The sequence below is a fragment of the Typha angustifolia genome, chromosome 4, assembly GCF_048772165.1.
Source record: "Typha angustifolia cultivar Huaian chromosome 4, ASM4877216v1, whole genome shotgun sequence".
In the NCBI taxonomy this organism is placed as follows: domain Eukaryota; kingdom Viridiplantae; phylum Streptophyta; class Magnoliopsida; order Poales; family Typhaceae; genus Typha; species Typha angustifolia.
Window position 1 is genome coordinate 649,748 of NC_133242.1, and position 18,675 is coordinate 668,422.

Consider the following 18,675-nt stretch of genomic DNA (forward strand, 5'->3'; position numbering starts at 1 on the left):
TTCAGATTCGACTCTGCCCGAAACCTAAAACTTGAGGCCCACCCATAACTCAAGCTTGTAACCTGACCCTTGTGACCCATAACCCGATCTTGTAGCTGGACCCGTAACCTAACCTACAGGTTGCAATCTGACTACTAGCCCATTTATCAATAGTACAGGCCTAGGGGCAGACTCGTCTATTAAGAGCTTTATATATAAACCGCCTCGAGCCCAAATATTAAAATATACATTAATTGAAGAGCAGGGCAGTTTTGTAAATATATATAAATGTAAAGGAGATTAAATCGTGACCTAACCCTAGATTTCACCACCTATATAAAGTTTGCCGTGCCGCTGAAACCCTCCGCACTGCCCCCCCCCCCCAATCGTTCGAATAATCTTTCGTTCTCCTCTGCTATGGGGGCGGGATTGGGAGATGTCTTCTCTTTACTTCTGGGATTTCTTCGTTTGTTTTCGTTCTCTTTTCTCTTCGCAATGCTTCTAATATAGCCTCTAATTTCTCAATATTTAGAGGTTGGGTTGTAAAAGTTTTCTAATTTATGGTGAAGGGTTCCTCAGTGATGATTAAAACAGATGACGAGTCCGATCCATTCAATTCCATTCTATATGAGGACAAATCGAGGCATTTGTCTGAGAGGAACACCAAAAGGATTTTCTTTTGACGGTTTTTTTGGGGGGTTTTCTAATCTTTGATTTTACTCTCTTAGTAGGGCTATTCTTTCCTATTCTTTTTTTTAGTACATTTTACTTTTGATTTTGGATCAAGTAGTGGCATTGTGATGAAGCTTTTCTCTGATATTTTCATATTTGATGAATAATCCTCCTACTCATTCTGAATGCCAGCTATTTTTGTTATTAATCTAAAGGAAAATATGAGATTTTTAATCTAAAACAGACTCTTTTGTGCAGTAGATGCCTATATTACTCTCACTGACTGATAGATGCCCTTGTTAAGCTTGTATTATAAATGGGCAAATCTCTTGGTATTATTGGACAAACCAAGCCATGATATATTTCCAAAGAAATAAAGGTACAGAGTTGGAGGACTTGAAGCAGAACTAATTTTTTAAAGGTCACAGAGATTGAGGTTGTAAGCGGAATACAATTTGGCAATTCTGCAAATGTTGAGTTTAAATGTAATAATAAAGTTAATTAATGGTAAAATAAGATGCAACCAGAATTTGGAGTTAATAAAACTAATATTCTGCATCACTATTAGCTAACTTTTTATTGGCAACAAAAGCTGCTCTTCAACAATAATCCACATCACTATTTTTCTGTGTTAATTACACTTAATTCTCCGAATTATTACTGTGGTTTTATATGTATCTTTTCAACTCAATTTTGTAAACCATATAGGTCTTTTCAACTAATTTTTTTTACGACATAGATACCTGAATTAAAGGTTTTATGTAAATATATTTTTAGTTGAGAGGGAGAAGGGTGGTAGTCTAACAGAGCTAAATATAATTAATCATTTTGTTTTTCTTTTCTCTCTTATACAGTTGCTCAATAATTGATGGATTTTTTTAATGACAGATTTGGATGCTCTGATGAAAGAGGCAAGATTCAAGCTGGCAACAAGGTGCTATATACAAGCAAGAAGTTATTGGGGGCTTTTGTACCTGTCTTTTGATAGAATGTTCATGGTTATGTTGAGCAATTACAGGATTTGGAGATAAATTTCTCATGTATACATCTAATGGCTTCATTTATTACACTGTTCTTAAGGAATCAAATACTTGCTGGAAGTTTAATGCTGTCTTAAATCTCTGGACTTCTAGTGGTTGCATTGTTCTTGCTAATTGATTAGCTACTGCAGAATAGAACATAACGCTTTTGTAACTGGTAAAGTTACTCTTGGTTCAAATGAGATAAGAAGAAATTAAAAAAATAAAGTAACTTGATTGAGCTTATCGACAGTATCGATTTCATTATTATCTCTTCTTGATTAAGCATATAATTGGACCAAATCTGCAAAGCCACTCAGAAATTTGCAAATGAATGTAATCTAAATTGATTAATAAATAAGTTAAGTTACAACTCACCAAAGATCCCGACATGAACAAGAACCATCTCTAAAATGGTGAAACCTCACATTATCCCTCACAATGATCTGCACCCCAATAATTTTAGCCATGAACTTGATAACATTGTGACAATCTCCACAAATCCGCAAGTTCTTGAACACTCTGACAACTGACTCACCATTCAGATTCAAGATTCCAAATGCTACTGCAAGCTTCTCACTGTGACTGCACAAAACTTCCTCCTTTTCCTCTTTGTCAATATCTTGCAGAACAAAGTTTGTATCAGGAAGATAACCTTCGAGCTTCATCTTCTCCGCAACTCTTCTCAGAAAACCATAAATCTCATCTCTTTGGACATTTTTATTATCACCTTTAACAAAATTGTAGACTTTGCCTTTTATTTGGATCCAACTGCAACCAGGCAATTTCACTATCCCTCTGTCTCGCATTTTATCCCTCATTAACACCCGAATCTTTGCTGCATCATCCCACATTTTGGCAGTGACTAGCATATTTGATAGCAGCACATAGTTCCCAGGGTTCTCTGGCTCAATCTCAAACAGATGCTCGGCTGCAATTTTTCCTAACTGAACATTCTTGTAAACTCTACAAGAAGCAAGCAGAGCTCCCCATGCACTAGCTGTTGGATCCATAGGCATGTTCTGAATTAGCTGATAAGCTTCTTCCAGATAACCAGAACGGCCTAAGACATCAACCATGCAGGCATAATGCTCAGCATCAGGTACAAGACCATGATCTTTTATTGAATCAAATACCGCACGGCCCTCATTGACGAGCTGTGAGTGACTGCAACCGGATAGAACTCCTGTGAAAGTCTGAGAATTAGGTTTTATGCCGGATTCTAGCAATTCATGGAAGAGCGACAGAGCTTGATCGCCAAAACCGTGCATGGAATTTGCGAAAATGATCGTGTTCCAAGCAATAATATCCTTCCTACGCATCTGGCTGAATACTTGTCTTGACTTGTCCAAGTCCCCACATTTGGCATACATGAAAACAATTGATGTTACAACCATCATGTCCTCCACAAACAAGTGCCTAAAAACGTATCCGTGGATTTCCTTACCTCCTCTTAAACTCTCAGTATTGATGCAGGCTGGCAATATGCAAGCTATGGTGACCTGGTTGGGTTTGAATCCCAGTTCTTGCATTTTGTTGAACACTTCAAATGCTTGTTCTGCTCTTCCATTTTGTGCAAGCCCACTAATCATGCAGTTCCATGAAGCGGATGTGACTGCAGCATTCTGTGACTTCATCCATGCAAAGAGCTTCAGAGCCTCCTCACATTCCCCAGCATGAAAATAAGCAGCCAAGATTATGATCCATGAGATGGCATCCTTGTCTTTGATGCTATCAAAAATAATCCTTGCTTCCCTGGTGTTCAAACAATTGGCGTACATATCCACAAGCCCACTATTTACAAAGATATCATTGTCCAATCCATTCCTTAATGTGAAACAATGGATCTCTCTACCGATATCTAACAACTTCAATTCCGAGCACACTGGAAGTATTGTCGAAAGAGTAACTGAATTGGGTCTTTGTCCTGAGAACAACATTTCACGTAAAACCTGTAATGCATCTCTTGGTAGCCTACAATTCACATAAGCCTTGATCAATGAAGTCCAAGATATGACATCCTTCCCCTGTAACTCTTTGAAGACTTCTCTAGCACCCTCACTAAATCCACATTTGCCATACATATCAATCACAACATTGCTCAATAGAAGGTCAGACCTGAACCCAAAGTTCTTAACTTCTCGATGTATCTCCTTGGCATTGACAAGATCAACAGCACACGCACATGCCTTTGCAACAGACAGTAAAACCAACCTATCAGGCTCGAGTTTCTTCTCATTTCGGAGTCTGAAATAGAGCCTAATCGACTCTTTAGGAAGTCCTTGCTTGGTATAAGCAGAGATCAGGATTGTTAAGGAGCGGAGATCTGGTTGGGGAATTTTATCGAGCAGGTCTCGTGCTCGGTCCAGTTCTCCAGATCTCAAGTAAGATTGAAAAAACTTGAGGCAAACATGCCGCGGGAGATTAGTTGTAGCCACCTTCGAAATCATGTGAACATACGGTGTTAAACCAACTAGGCAATTACTCGAACATCAGATGGGCATGACCTGTGCGATGTTGCAACGGCTATCTAAACATGCACATGGCCGATGAGTGGATGACTCTGCCCGGTTCGACATTGGCTTGGGTTGAATCGGCCCGGTCATTGTTTTCTAATCCAAAGGGAATCTTTCGATTTGCACCGTATTCTTTCATTTATTATGGTTTGCACCAAAAATTTCGAACTGTCTTTCTAGATCAGTCCTCCATTTAATTTTCTCTTTCCTTTTTCAACAATGGTCCGAATTATTCAGGAACAACGACAAACCACAAAGCACACGTGGATTCATTCACATTTCGATGCACCTCTACCTTCTCTCTATCCTCTTCGCTTTCCAGCCTGGTTTGTCGTCCCTTTTGTTGTTAATACAACAAAGTAAATGGGATCCACCAACCTGATCTGGCGCAATTCGAACGGGCCCATATCAATCAAGACCCGTGGGCCCGTGTGCTCCTATTCTGGGACTCCTTTCTTCTACCACTGCGTTGGAGATTCTATAGATACATATAACACGACGACAGAATTCGTATAGCGTTGAATAGAAAATACTGTCCCTTTCTGTTGTACCGTGGCAGCAGAAGGTTCACAGGGTGGTGCATTGTTTGAATTCTATTGGCAGGTTGCCGGAAAAAATTGCGAAATGATCCGGTGAACAGGGGAGGAGGGGGGGCCCATTGGGCACCCCGTGGCCCAGACATGAGGGCGATTAAATTAATCCTGAGGTTCATCACAAACACGTGGCCTCGAGACCAGCAGTCCCTGAGCTCCACTCCCGAGGAGCTGTGCTTCCCTAGGTCTTCCCCCTTAATCTACTCGTGGCAGCATACGGCTTTGCAACCAAGCTACACAGCGTCCAGTATAGTGCCACGTTGCGTGTATTATCTATCGTATTTTAGCGGTTACTAACCTTCTTTTACCTCTTTCACAAACTTACCCACGTGATCAATCATGGAGACTGTTGAGGACACGATAGCAAAATGATGTTTAGTGTTGCAATGGGATGCCACGCGTCCAGATCTCCATAGTTTAAACACAAGTGTATGGCCTTCGTAAGGGAGCACGTGATTAGCACATGTGATCTCTACCGTAGGAACGAATAGGAGGGGGATTTATTAGACCGACGCGTGTACTAATTAGCATTATTATTAGTGCACGGTTGGTCCATTTCTGGATGGCATTTGCGGAGCTATCGACGTAGCCCACCAGAGCAGAGAAAGACCCTCTTGCGTAATTTTCTTCCAAATCCAAGTCCTTTTTAATTAACTACCACTCGACCAGTCTCCTTCTCCCGCACCTCACCAAGCTTGTGCAACCAACTCCAGGCTGTCACGGCCCCCTCGCTAGACGACAAATCACCGACTCGTCACTCTTCTCTACAAGACTATAAATACTTCCCCCCACCCTCTTTTGAGGCCAAACCCAGAACCCAAGACGAACAAGAGTGTAGCAGTAAAAGATCGCTATTCTAAACTTTACCTTCTCTCTTCCTCGGCGGCAATGGGAATCTGCACCTCGTGCGAGGCGGCGGCGGCGGCGGTGTCACGTACTGCGGCGACGGCGAAGCTCATCCTCCCGGACGGCGAGCTCCGGGAGTTCGCTACGCCGGTGCGTGCGTCTCACGTGACGGAGAGGGATCACGCATTCTTCGTCTGCGACGCCGATGTGATGCAGATCGACGGGTTCGTATCGGCGATCGGCGCCGACGAGGAGCTGAGGCTAGGGCAGCTCTACTTCCTCCTCCCGAGGTCGATGCTGAAGCGGCCGCTACACGCCGAGGAGCTGGCGGCGCTAGCCGTCAAAGCCAGTGCCGCCCTCGTGAAGGCGGCGCACGGCGTCTGCGGAGGCCGCGGACGCCGAGGGTTAGTGTCGCCGCTGGCGTTTGCTGAAGCGAGTGAGGAGGAGAATGTGGCGGTGAAGACGGGGGAGAAGAAGAGGGTTGGTGGCAGAGGGCGTAAATTTTCCCCTGATCTGAGTGCGATTCCGGAGTAGTATTCATTCTTTGGGATGAATGTTTTGTGGATTCATTTTTGGAACGCCGCTATCAGATTCCAAAGGACCATCTGGACCGTCAGATGTGTATATCAGGATTTTGCATGGACCTCGAGAGCTCTCGTAGTCTCGTCCGGTGCTCTGTGAGAGGGAGAGCGAGTACAGAGCAAGGACAAATTTGGAATTAGACCCTTCCATTTGTAAATGCACAAAAATAACTATATAAATATTACAGCGAAAAGATGCACAATTTTGAAGTCTGGAATCTTTTTCAGGAAAGATAACTGCATATAAATTTGAACAGCTTTGAACAACTAAACAAATGAGAATTACAATGAAAAGAAAAGAAGCACATATTAAAAGTACAGAGGCTGTCTTTTTTAAGGGGATAAGGCTGTGACCTGACGCATAATAGGGTGGGGGTGTAGGGCGACATGATACGGGAGGAAGAATAGGCCAAATAATTCTATAGTTCCACACTTGATTAAAACATTGTGAATAATATTATAATTATATCTAGTCTTCTGGTTTAAATAAAATATAATACAAAGGACATTTTTGGAGGATTCACACCAACAAAAGGTTTAAAGGTGGCGTGCGATTCCACACAGGACGAAAGGAGCGCAATGCTACTACATCCCAAAGCGTTACTAGTGATCGAATTAATTAATGGTTCGAGTTAAGCATAATAAGCAGCATCCTAAACTAAGCAACTATTTGGCAGTCTTGTCGCCATAGAGAGTATATATATTTAGTTGCTTAGTTTCCAAGTAATGCATAGTTTCCACATGGGCGATTTGTTACATACTCTAATGAATTATGCAAACTTTTGCCAACCACTGGCGCACCAAACCTTTCTATGTCTTATCTACTTCAACAAATTTAATTTGCATCTTAAGTCTGTGGTGCATAAAACAAATGCTAATTTATTCAATATCAAGATAAGTCTGTGGTGCAAAAGAATACTGTACATTTTTGTCTTTATTCTCATTCAAGATATTTATTATTCCACTGTTCACTCCCAAAATATCTTGCCGTTATTTTACTTAATAGATAGTTACTACACAGATTATACGTACACTTGAGTGATTTTTTAAAAATAAACCGGAGCCAAATTTTAATGTCAAATAAGAGGTTTTTTTTATTTATTTATTTTAAAATATAGGATATTCTCTGTTCATTGATAAGGGCAGTCATGGCGTGGGCTTTGAGCTTTGGATTCTTCTCGAGAGGCAGATCGGAGTCTTGCAGAAATGAGAACCTCTATGATCTCAGAGAGCCTATGCATGGTATGTAACATAGCTTATAAGACAAATTATTAATTTGATGGTGTTTCTTAGTAGTTATATAACTCCTTAGTTTAAGAAGAACTTGAGAGAACTCGTTGGGGTATCTTAGATTGCATCGAAGTTAATTTAATTTAAAGGCTATTGTTGAAACCATTTTAGTGTTGCTGGTTTCCGAGCTGTGGTTGATCCTTTAATTAAAGTAAAAAGTTGAGAAGAATAAGTGTACTGTGTGGCTTCCACGCAGCTGTGCATTATATTGTAGAGATAGACGTGGGAACGAGTAGCTAGTTTTATGAGACTATCATGCAAACAAGTGAGTAGTTTTCTTAATTAGTCGTTACCAAAGCTTAGTATGATAGAATCTTAACTGGAATAACAATAATTGCAACTAATGGCCTTTGACTCTGTTTTACTCGTTGCTTATTAGTATCTTAATCTTTGGATTGCTAAAGATATTTTGAATATCTTTTTCCAGTAAATGCTTGGAAGTAATATCTGAAGAGCACATGAAAGTAGCTGTTCTTCGTTCAAAGGTCGTCGTGAAACCTTAAAGTCCTTTCCCTTCTGAGAGAAATTAAATAAGACGATTATGCCATTTTTATAGATTCTTAATCTGATGTCCGTACCAGTTAGATAGCACACTTAACTGATTATTTTATTTATTACCAAGTTAATAATGTTTTTAGTTCAATAAAAAGCTATTTGCTTGTGTTGGCTTAGCTTGAGCATGGCGTACATAAGCTACCGAATTGAATGGCTTGAAGCCAGAAAGGCTTTGTTATGGGAATCAAGGACTCGAGGATTAATTAGCTTTTTATCATACATGTTAGGTTCTTGATTCTTACCATGATCTTCATCCTACTTTTTAGCTTAATTAATATGCTACTACTTTAGTTTAATTTCTATGATGGTGGACGACAGGTTGAAATGGAAGATGAATGACCGAGTAGGTGAAAAGTAGACTGAAAGCAACCTCCTCTGTTTTTAGTTGTAAAATCTAGTTGATCATTAATGAGAAAAGGGCTTTGGATGATGTCTACTAAATGCAAGAGTGAGACACCAGAACTTTGGGCGTTGTCAAAGATGTGGGTGCAAATCAATTCATATGTTACTCAACTATAAAGTTTTCTCTCCGATTTATGGATATATAAAAATATAGAATATTATACATCCGTAATGTAACACAGAAGGCTTGATAGAGGAATTAAAAGACATTTAACTTTTTTATTCAAAATCAAACGAAGCAAGACAAGAATTGATCAAACAAACTCAACATCAACACCATGAGCATCACAATGCTTCAAGATATAAAGCAAAGAACGCATATTCTCGGAAGAAATGATAATCTACATCTCGGACTTGATAGCTGCAACCAGATGATCATAAGCTTCTGACCACGCTTCCTTCATCTCCGGAGACCACATGTACGGAATTGCCTCCTTAATAGTCTCCAGTAGTGCAAACTTTAGAACCTGCAAGATCGAATTCGAAGCCGTTCTAAGCTTAGATTATACAAATTTTATGTGAGATTTGCCAACTTTTGAACTTTCACGTGTACCTCAAAGTGCACATCAGTAATGCCAGCCTTGACATGAGCAGCAGCCAACTTCGTGAAGGTTGTGTTCCCCACACTGATCTTCCCAGTCTTCCATAGCTGTGTAGCTGCCTCGCATGTCTGCATTCAAAGCAATCGAAGCCAAAGTTGCATCATAAAATTGAATCAGGAAATAGATCGACTACAAAAAAGTTTCAGTTGACATATAGATACCATGACGAAGACCGACAAAGCATGGGCTTTGAGCTTGGGGTTCTTCTCAAGTGGCAAGCTCGAGTCATGCAGGAAAGAGAACCTCTTGGTAGCAGATGGAATGATCTCAAAGAGTCTACGATGAACACAGGTCAACGTAACAAAAACTACATCTTTATTAAGAAAGTTATATGCTACTTAGTAATAGTAGGACGAGAAGTTTCACCTCAAGAAGAACTTGAGAGCAAAGGTGGCTGCGTCGTCCTTCATCTCGTTCCATGCGTTAATGACGAGGGTTCCCTGAGCCTTGCTGTAAGCCATTGCTAATGTCGCTAAAGTTGCGAGAAGCTAAACACAGCTTAGAAAATATACACTAAGGTCTTGCTTTAGCTTCGATTGCTTGATGCTCTTCTCCTTCCAACGGAGATGTTTATATAGGCAGAGTAGATACATTGTAAGTTTCTAGTTTGTCTTTTAATATTAAGAAGATTAGCACAACATGGGGGACGAATATAGTGAGTCAAAGCTTACAAGATGAGTTGTGGACTTAAATTATAGGGCATGAATCGTAAGGACATGTACGTGAGTGGCATTAGAAGGCATCAGAACCAATAGTTGTAGGTTTGAAGTTGGCATGACAAGTAGAATAACTATAACAACCACCATTTCCAGAGGCTGTTGCTGGTTTTGGAACTGCTTTAATCCTTAAACCTTTTTAAATGTCTTGGAAGTCATTTTAGTATGCCTGTTACTTTATTGGAGATATATTACTTTAAGTATTTATTATTAAGTACTCAAGGTTAAGATTATTAATAATCCAAGTTTAAACCTATACTAAGCAATGAGTAAAACAGTAATTTTATTCTAAGAGAGATTGACGACCAACAAAGCCTCAGCTACAACGCAATGACTTAAAACAGAGTTATAGCTTGAGATCTTGTTGTTCCACTAAAAATTTGATCCTACTTGCCTTAACTAAAAATAGGGACATTGAAATGAAATTTAAAACATTTAAACAGTTTGGAGATTGGATTGTGTTCTTGCCTTTTGACTCTGGTTTACTCGTTACTTATTACTGTCTTAATCTTTGGATTAGTAAAGATATTTTGAGCATTTTTTCAGTAAATTAATACCTGGAAGGAATATCTGAAGAGTATATGAAAGTAGTTGCTTTTTGTTCAAAGGTCATCTTGAAAGTTAAACCTTAAAAGTCTTTTCCTTTAATAAGATCATTATGCCCTTTCTAAAGATTCTTAATTTGATGCCCATACCAGTTAGAGAGTAAACTTAACTAACTGTTATATTTATTAATAAGCTAATAATATTAGTTTAATAATAGCTATTTGCTTGTCTTGGCTTAGCTTGAGCTGGCTGTACATAAGCTACTGAATTGAATGGCTTGAAGCCAGAAAGGCTTTGTTATATGAATCAAGGCCTCGAGGATTAGCCTTTTACCATCCATGTTATCTTATTAATTCTTACCATTATCTTCCTCCTAATTTTTAGCTTACAATGCTACTCTCTTTAGTTTTATTTCTATGATGGTGGGCGATGGATTGAATGGAAGATGAATGATTGAGTAGGTGAAAAGTAAATTAAATGCAACCTGCTCTGTTTTAGTTGTAAAATCTAGTTGATCATTAATGAGAAAAGGGCTCTGGATGATGTATACTAAATGCAAGAGTGAGACAGCAGAACCTTGGCCCTTGTCAAAGATGTGGATGCAAATTAATTTATATGTTACTCAACTATAAAACTTTCTCTTCGATTCATGGGTTTGTGGAAATATAGAATCTTACACATCCATAATGGTGCACAGAACGTTTCGTAAGAGAAGAACTCCTTATAAGTTAAATTGGAAGAAATGCCGTTAGTAACTGTTTATTCAAGATCAAATGAAGCAAGACAAGAACTGATCGAACAAACTCAAACATCAACACCATGACGCATTACAACAATCCAAGATATAAAGCAAAGAATGCATATTCTGACGACTCGACGATGTTCATCAAAGAAATCGGAATCTACATCTCGGACTTGATAGCTGCAACCAGATGATCATAAGCTTCTGACCATGCTTCCTTCATCTCCGGAGACCACATGTATGGAATTGCCTCCTTAATAGTCTCCAGTAATGCAAACTTTAGAACCTGAACGATCGAATTCAAAACCGTTCTGAGTTTAGATATATTATACAAATTTTATTTGAAATTTTGAGAACTTTTAAACCTCCATCTATACCTCAAAGTGCACGTCAGTAATGCCAGCCTTGACATGAGCAGCAGCCAACTTCGTGAAGGTTGTGCTCCCCACGCTGATCTTCCCAGTCTTCCATAGCTGTGTAGCTGCCTCGCATGTCTGCATTCAAATCAATCGAAACTAAATTTGCATCATAAAATTGAATCAGGAAATAGATCGACTACAAAAGTTTAAGTTGACATTAAATATATATACCATGACAAAAACCGACATAGCATGGGCTTTGAGCTTGGGGTTCTTCTCAAGAGGCAAGTTCGAGTCATGAAGGAAAGAGAACCTCTTGGTAGCTGACGGAATGATCTCAAAGAGCCTACAACAGTAAACACAGATCGACATTGTAACAAAAACTATTGCTTGTAAGAAAGTTACATGTCACTTAGTAATCCTAAGATGAGAATTAGTAGAGTTGTCACCTCAAGAAGAACTTGAGAGCAAAGGTGGCTGCGTCGTCCTTCATCTCGTTCCATGCGCTAACGACGAGGGTCTCCTGAGCCTTGCTGTAAGCCATTGCTAATGTTGCTAAAGTTGCGAGTAGCTAAACACAGCTTAGGAATCAAATAAACACTAGTGTCTTGCTTTAGCTTTGATTGCTTGATGCTCTTCTCCCTCCAAAGGGAGGTGTTTATATAGGCAGAGAAGATGCCTTGTAAGTTTTTAGAGTTTGTTTTTTAATATTGGAAAGATTAGTACAACATGAGAGATGAATATAGTGAGTACAGTTGTGGACTTAAATTATAGGATATGAAGGGTACGGGCACGTAGGTGAGTGGCATTAGAGGGCACGAAGGATACCCATGTCCCATAGTCAAAAGGTTTGGAGTTGGCATATCAAGAAACCATTTCCAGAGGCTGTTGCTGGTTTTGGAGCTGCTGCCTATCCTTAATATAAGCTATAACTAAAACCAATCCTCAAACTGTTTAAATGTATTAAATTTCTTTTTAAATGACGTCCCTATTTTTAATTAAGATAAGTAGGATCAAACTTTAAGTGGAACAACAAGATCTCAAGCAAGCTACAACTCTATTTTAGTCCTTGCCTTGTAGCTGAGGCTTTGTCGACGGTCAATTTCGCTATTTAACCTTGAGTAATTAATAATAACAACCTGAAGAAATTTATCTCAAATTATATCTGGCCATACTTATCTTTATTAACAACAGGGATACTAAAATACTTCTAAAGCATCTAAAGAGTTTGATTAATGAAAGCAGTACCAAAACCAGCAACAGCCTCTAGAAATGGTTTCTTGTTATAGTTATTATATTTGTCATGCCAACTTCAAACCTACAACTATTGGTTCTGATGCTTTCTAATGCCACTCACGTACATGTCCTATAGTTTAAGTCCACAACTCATCTTGTAAGCTATTCGTCCCCCATGTTGTGCTAATCTTCTTAATATTAAAAGACAGTATAGAAACTTACAGGGTATCTACTCTGCCTATATAAACACTTCCCCTTGGAAGGAGATGAGCATCAAGCAATCAAAGCTAAGAGCAAGACACTAGTGTTTTAATTCCTAAGCTGTGTTTAGCTTCTCGCAACTTTAGCGACATTAGCAATGGCTTACAGCAAGGCTCAGGGGACCCTCGTCATTAACGCATGGAACGAGATGAAGGACGACGCTGCCACCTTTGCCCTCAAGTTCTTCTTGAGGTGAAATTTCTCATCCTACGATTACTAAGTAACATGATAAATAGTCTTTGTTTACATTGACATGTGTTCATTGTAGACTCTTTGAGATCATTCCATCTGCTACCAAGAGGTTCTCATTCCTGCATGACTCGAGCTTGCCTCTTGAGAAGAACCCCAAGCTCAAAGCCCATGCTATGTCGGTCTTCGTCATGGTATCTATACGACAACTGAAACTTTTGTAGTCTATTTCCTGATTCATTTTTATGATGCAAATTTGGTTTCGATTGCTTCGAATGCAGACATGCGAGGCAGCTACGCAGCTATGGAAGACTGGGAAGATCAGCGTGGGGAACACAACCTTCGCGAAGTTGGCTGCTGCTCATGTCAAGGCTGGCATTACTGACGTGCATTTTGAGGTAGTCACGGAAGTACAAAAGCTCGCCAAAATTTCATATAAAGTTTGTATAATATATATTAACTTAGAAGGGTTTTGGATTGGATCACGCATGCAGGTTCTAAAGTTTGCACTACTGGAGACTATCAAGGAGGCAATTCCATACATGTGGTCTCCGGAGATGAAGGAAGCATGGTCAGAAGCTTATGATCACCTGGTTGCAGCTATCAAGTCCGAGATGTAGATCGATTTCGATTTCCTCGATGAACGTCGATAGAGTCGTCGGAATATGCATTCTTTACTTGAGATTTCTCCTGATCTTGGTGGTGTTTGATGTTGAGTTTTATCCCTTCTTGTCTTGCTTCTTTTAGCAGTGAATAAAAGATCTATTCATGTCATTCTGTCTTCCTGCTTCTTTCAGCCTCATGCAATCACTTCTTTTGTTTCGTCTAAAATGTGAGTGCCCATTTTGCCCCCACGGCCCGAGACCAAACTGGGCCTGGACCGGCGGCCCTGGCTTATATGATGTGATATTTAAATCTAAGCGATTCAATAAAGTGAGGTTATAGAAAAGTCAACGATGCGAGAGGACTTAAAATATCGAAGGTATTCAATATATATGTTTTATAGATATCCTAGTGATTACTTTTCAATAAATATAAGATTATGTCTCAATAACTTAATATGTAAAAGACAAAGAACACTTGACTAAGAGAAATGTATCAAAACTAGAATAAGAATATCTTTATTCATTTATATCTAACGCGTTAGTTAACTTATAAATATAAAAATTATATATTTTGAGAGATTTACTGCATACATACAAATATATTAACTTTAGAGGCGTACGTAAGTAAATAAATAAGAGATTTTTAAAGAGTATACATACAAAAATTTACCTCATATTAAATTATGATTAATTGTATTTTCAACCTTATATCACATTAATTGCAATTTGTGGGTGCAAATACCAAAAAACTATCTTACTAGCTGCTTGAGCAGGTTGTACACAAGCCATGCATTCAATTGTCAACATCAAATGGGTTGAAGAAAGCAAGGACTGCTGTTGTTATGGGCATCAAACGCCTTCATTGATGGATGGGTGAGGAAGTGAAACACTAATGGTTAAAAAGAGGAGAAATTGTGAAACATAGAGAAACTAAAAGGATGAATAATTGAGTGGTATGCTGTCTTCTATTGTTGCAGAAAAATAAATATTCGGTGTTATTTGTATGCTTATTCTTATGCTAATACATGGTAAACATACATAGACACTTCCGAAGGACTCACTTTCTTATTTTAATTATTCAAAGCCTCAAGATTAAATACAAGAATATTTGATACTAAACCGTCTAATTTAGACTCAAACTATGTGCACAGCAGAGAGCTAATATGTATAATTAAATATTATTCAGATATTGCTCTAAATCATCACACGCCGAATTAACAACCAAGTCACTGAGTCGAGCTATTAAGTAATTTTTTCTATGATAATTATTTAAGATTGAGTCTTATGACATTCTTAATTTGAGGTGGGGAGGGAGGAGTAACTAGGAAGTTGGTTGGTTAGTTCTCAATTTCCAGATGTGATATTGTGCAATCTGCTCTGTTTTTTAACTTTCTTTTTTCTTTCTTCACTTTCTCCCTGTTTTTATTTTTCACAGAAGTTTTTGTTTGCAGTTGTATTATGTATTTGATGACTAAGGCAGTAAGGAAAATCAAAATTAAGAAGAAACTCACAGCATAAGTCTGAATAGCTAGTACAAATGATATGAATCTTTTATTCAAAACTAAATGAAGCAAGACAAGAAGTGAGAAAACTCGACATCACCACAATGGTGCATCACAACACTTGAAGAACAGGACACAAGATATAATTAAGCAAAGAGTGCATAGTCCGACGACTAGTCGACGTTCGTCGAAGAAATCGAAATCGATCTACATCTCGGACTTGATAGCTGCAACCAGATGATCATAAGCTTCTGACCATGCTTCCTTCATCTCCGGAGACCACATGTATGGAATTGCCTCCTTGATAGTCTCCAGTAGTGCAAACTTTAGAACCTGCATGCGTGATCCAATCCAAAACCCTTCTAAGTTAATATATATTATACAAACTTTATATGAAATTTTGGCGAGCTTTTGTACTTCCGTGAATACCTCAAAGTGCACGTCAGTAATGCCAGCCTTGACATGAGCAGCAGCCAACTTCGCGAAGGTTGTGTTCCCCACGCTGATCTTCCCAGTCTTCCATAGCTGCGTAGCTGCCTCGCATGTCTGCATTCGGAGCAATCGAAACCAAATTTGCATCATAAAAATGAATCAGGAAATAGACTACAAAAGTTTCAGTTGTCGTATAGATACCATGACGAAGACCGACATAGCATGGGCTTTGAGCTTGGGGTTCTTCTCAAGGGGCAAGCTCGAGTCATGCAGGAACGAGAACCTCTTGGTAGCAGATGGAATGATCTCAAAGAGTCTACAATGAACACATGTCAATGTAAACAAAGACTATTTATCTTTGTTAAGAAAGCTGCATGCTACTTGGTAATCGTAGGATGAGAAGTTTCACCTCAAGAAGAACTTGAGAGCAAAGGTGGCAGCGTCGTCCTTCATCTCGTTCCATGCGTTAATGACGAGGGTCTCCTGAGCCTTGCTGTAAGCCATTGCTAATGTTGCTAAAGTTGCGAGTAGCTAAACAAAGCTTAGGGATTAATAAAACACTAGTGTCTTGCTCTTAGCTTTGATGCTCTTCTCCGTTCCAGGGGAAGTGTTTATATAGGCAGATGGCACAGGACTTGAGCTGTCCAATATGGCAAAGGTTACCACATCATGGCAAATTAATATAGTAGGTCAAAGCTTAGGGCATCAGCTGTGGGGCTTAAATTAGAGGGCATCTAGGATGAGTTCATGTACGTGAGTGGCATTAGAAGGATTAAAAATTAACAAAATCCATTTCCAGTGGATGTTGCTGGTTTTGGAGGTGATGATGATTCTTAATCTAAGCTGGGACTACTGTGCCCTCCACGCAGCTGCACTACTGTAGAGAGAGAGAGACGTGGAGACGAGTAATAATTAAGTGGGTACATGTATCATGCAAGGAAGTGGGTCATTTTTGTTAATCAAACAGATCATTTTCTCTGTTGCATCCCTAAACTTTTTGCTCTCTAGATCTTCTTATGGCACAGGTAGCTTAATCTGCTACAATATCTACAAATTAAACCAAATTACTGGATGCCTTATATATGTCCACTGACTAGGAGATGTGAAAGTGCTGTTGTAATACCTTTGCATATGTTCTATTTTTACAAATTTGTTAATGTAAATATATTGAGTTAAAACTCTTAAAACATACCCCATGGGAAGTTTAAAAATCAACTAGCAAGCAGCTTTCCTGTATCGCATAAAAACAAAATAATAAGCAAAATAAAACTGCAAATACCTCATATTTCATAGAAGAGTCCGCAATAACAAAATATTTACACAATCCCCTGGAGGAAAACTTCATACAACACCACAGAACATATAAACTCAACTTATTCAGTTGCTAAGGAGTACAAGAGAAGAGAAGATTAATACTTGAGCAAAAGGCTAATCTTCGCTTAGAGGGACGAAAAGGGTTTTAAAAAAGAGAGTAATTTTTGGCCCAAAAAGATTCACATTATCCAAAGCCGTATCTTATACTGGGAGAAGTAACATCCGGCTCAAATGGGATTTCAACTCTTTCTTTCACGAGACAACGGGCAGTCCCATCTTCAACAACCAGAACCTTGCCAGGAGGGCAGCGAAGAGAAGACCGTCTTTGATCAGCTACTAGATTACTGAACAGCCCTGGAATGTCAAATTTGATGCCACTCTTTCTGAGAATTGGCTTATAGCCAGCAACGCTTAGAATGGACATGACACTAACAAATGTAATCACTGATTTAGCAACCCATCTTATGGCAGATCTTATTGGGGCAGCCTTGTTTGAAGAAGGCCGAGAGGTATGATTCTCCTCTGGTTCATCCGAGCTCTTCTTAGCTTTACGTATGGCTCTCTTGGGGGCATAGTCTGGAGTATATAGATCGTCCAAAACAAACGAGCTGTTAAGGTGGCCTGTGTACGGTGGGAGGATGAGGCCATTGTCATGATCAACTGTTTCACCAGCAAAGGATGCAGCCTCATGAATGACTTCCCAATCCTGCCCTTTATATATCTTCAGTTTGCTTAGCAAGATCTTGCGACTGCAGTCAATCTGGTTCAGAATTGCTTCTCTCTCATATATTTGTTGCTGTTGAAGAGCCTGCCAACATCAAAGTTTGATGTTATTACCTTCCAATTCACCGGTAAATTAAGTGATACAAATTTGTGTGAAGAAAAAAAAGGAAGCACTGCAGGTCTACATACGCGTTACGTACAGCAAATTAACATTGCAAAGTACCAAGGAATAAATGCCTCTTTGGATGCTTATAGTTAAATCAGAAAGGCCATCATGATAATATCATCATAGATTGCTAGCAAAAGGCTAACCAACAGTTCCGCCAGCCAATCATTATCAGAACAAAATTGCATCTTTCATGATAATATCATCAAATCTTGCAGCTTCTAAAAGTTTTTTTTTTAAAAAAAGAAAAAAAAAGATCTTTTTTACGTGATTCCAAGAGAGAAAAACTTTCCTTAAAATCCAATTTAGCATCCGGAGAATCAATACATGCCTTTTTTTTCCCTATAAAACGCAAATAAATCATAATCTAAGAAAGCCCTTAAATCCATCAGAGCACAAGAAAACAATTCCATCATCAAACAAGACATGACTACACGAGATTTCGACCTGCAACGCAGTGAGCTGGTGCTCCAGGGATTCGAGGGCGGCTCGAATACCGAGAAGGCTCCCCGTCTCTTCGTCCTCTTCTTCTTCGTCCTCTTCCTCTTCTTTCTGCCCTACTTGCTTATTGGCATCACTCCCGTGGCTGTAATCTGCGATCTTGGATCGCAACTCCGACGCCCGAGCCAAAACCAAACCTATCCCCTCTCCTTCCATAGCTTAAACCCCACTTCTCCTCCTCCTCTTTGGTAGTATTATAGTAAAATATCTAATTACGAAATCTTTTCAGTAAACACCCTATCCTTCATATATTTTTTTGGTCTATAAACCCTGTAATGCAAATTTGCAATTCGAACCCCATCTTTTTCAGCAAAACAACCTCCATGGT

At 39.2% G+C, this 18,675-nt stretch overlaps 7 protein-coding genes, 1 long non-coding RNA gene and 1 other non-coding gene across 9 annotated transcripts; 4 read left to right on the forward strand and 5 right to left on the reverse strand.

Annotated features, from left to right (window-relative positions):
- Positions 1-552: 552 nt before the first annotated feature.
- Positions 553-639, forward strand: LOC140759821 (small nucleolar RNA SNOR75). The gene has a single exon (XR_012104274.1). It is a non-coding gene; the product is annotated as a small nucleolar RNA SNOR75 (small nucleolar RNA).
- A 1,371-nt stretch (positions 640-2,010) lies between these two features.
- LOC140759104 (pentatricopeptide repeat-containing protein At2g29760, chloroplastic-like) lies at positions 2,011-4,467 on the reverse strand. Its single transcript, XM_073095580.1, has one exon. It carries the CDS (start codon positions 4,118-4,120, stop codon positions 2,045-2,047), a length of 2,076 nt encoding a protein of 691 aa, XP_072951681.1. The 5' UTR covers positions 4,121-4,467; the 3' UTR covers positions 2,011-2,044.
- A 1,112-nt stretch (positions 4,468-5,579) lies between these two features.
- LOC140759340 (uncharacterized) lies at positions 5,580-6,426 on the forward strand. The gene has a single exon (XM_073095874.1). It carries the CDS (start codon positions 5,668-5,670, stop codon positions 6,157-6,159), a length of 492 nt encoding a protein of 163 aa, XP_072951975.1. The 5' UTR covers positions 5,580-5,667; the 3' UTR covers positions 6,160-6,426.
- A 957-nt stretch (positions 6,427-7,383) lies between these two features.
- On the forward strand, positions 7,384-8,403 carry LOC140759680 (uncharacterized). The gene is made up of 3 exons (XR_012104256.1): positions 7,384-7,448; positions 7,924-7,981; positions 8,370-8,403. It is a non-coding gene; the product is annotated as an uncharacterized lncRNA (long non-coding RNA).
- Positions 8,404-8,653: 250 nt separating this feature from the next.
- On the reverse strand, positions 8,654-9,604 carry LOC140759105 (anaerobic nitrite reductase NSHB1-like). The gene is made up of 4 exons (XM_073095581.1): positions 9,422-9,604; positions 9,217-9,331; positions 9,007-9,123; positions 8,654-8,920 (listed from the first exon to the last, which is right to left on the reverse strand). Exons 1-4 carry the CDS (start codon positions 9,514-9,516, stop codon positions 8,795-8,797), a joined length of 453 nt encoding a protein of 150 aa, XP_072951682.1. The 5' UTR covers positions 9,517-9,604; the 3' UTR covers positions 8,654-8,794.
- A 1,465-nt stretch (positions 9,605-11,069) lies between these two features.
- On the reverse strand, positions 11,070-12,041 carry LOC140759496 (anaerobic nitrite reductase NSHB1-like). Its single transcript, XM_073096077.1, has 4 exons — positions 11,868-12,041; positions 11,650-11,764; positions 11,437-11,553; positions 11,070-11,345 (listed from the first exon to the last, which is right to left on the reverse strand). Exons 1-4 carry the CDS (start codon positions 11,960-11,962, stop codon positions 11,220-11,222), a joined length of 453 nt encoding a protein of 150 aa, XP_072952178.1. The 5' UTR covers positions 11,963-12,041; the 3' UTR covers positions 11,070-11,219.
- Positions 12,042-12,955: 914 nt separating this feature from the next.
- LOC140759533 (anaerobic nitrite reductase NSHB1-like) lies at positions 12,956-13,809 on the forward strand. The gene is made up of 4 exons (XM_073096118.1): positions 12,956-13,107; positions 13,184-13,298; positions 13,386-13,502; positions 13,599-13,809. Exons 1-4 carry the CDS (start codon positions 13,013-13,015, stop codon positions 13,722-13,724), a joined length of 453 nt encoding a protein of 150 aa, XP_072952219.1. The 5' UTR covers positions 12,956-13,012; the 3' UTR covers positions 13,725-13,809.
- A 1,600-nt stretch (positions 13,810-15,409) lies between these two features.
- Positions 15,410-16,163, reverse strand: LOC140759536 (anaerobic nitrite reductase NSHB1-like). The gene is made up of 4 exons (XM_073096122.1): positions 16,053-16,163; positions 15,845-15,959; positions 15,641-15,757; positions 15,410-15,544 (listed from the first exon to the last, which is right to left on the reverse strand). Exons 1-4 carry the CDS (start codon positions 16,145-16,147, stop codon positions 15,419-15,421), a joined length of 453 nt encoding a protein of 150 aa, XP_072952223.1. The 5' UTR covers positions 16,148-16,163; the 3' UTR covers positions 15,410-15,418.
- A 732-nt stretch (positions 16,164-16,895) lies between these two features.
- Positions 16,896-18,529, reverse strand: LOC140759016 (plastid division protein PDV2). The gene is made up of 2 exons (XM_073095465.1): positions 18,294-18,529; positions 16,896-17,765 (listed from the first exon to the last, which is right to left on the reverse strand). Exons 1-2 carry the CDS (start codon positions 18,501-18,503, stop codon positions 17,142-17,144), a joined length of 834 nt encoding a protein of 277 aa, XP_072951566.1. The 5' UTR covers positions 18,504-18,529; the 3' UTR covers positions 16,896-17,141.
- Positions 18,530-18,675: the final 146 nt, after the last annotated feature.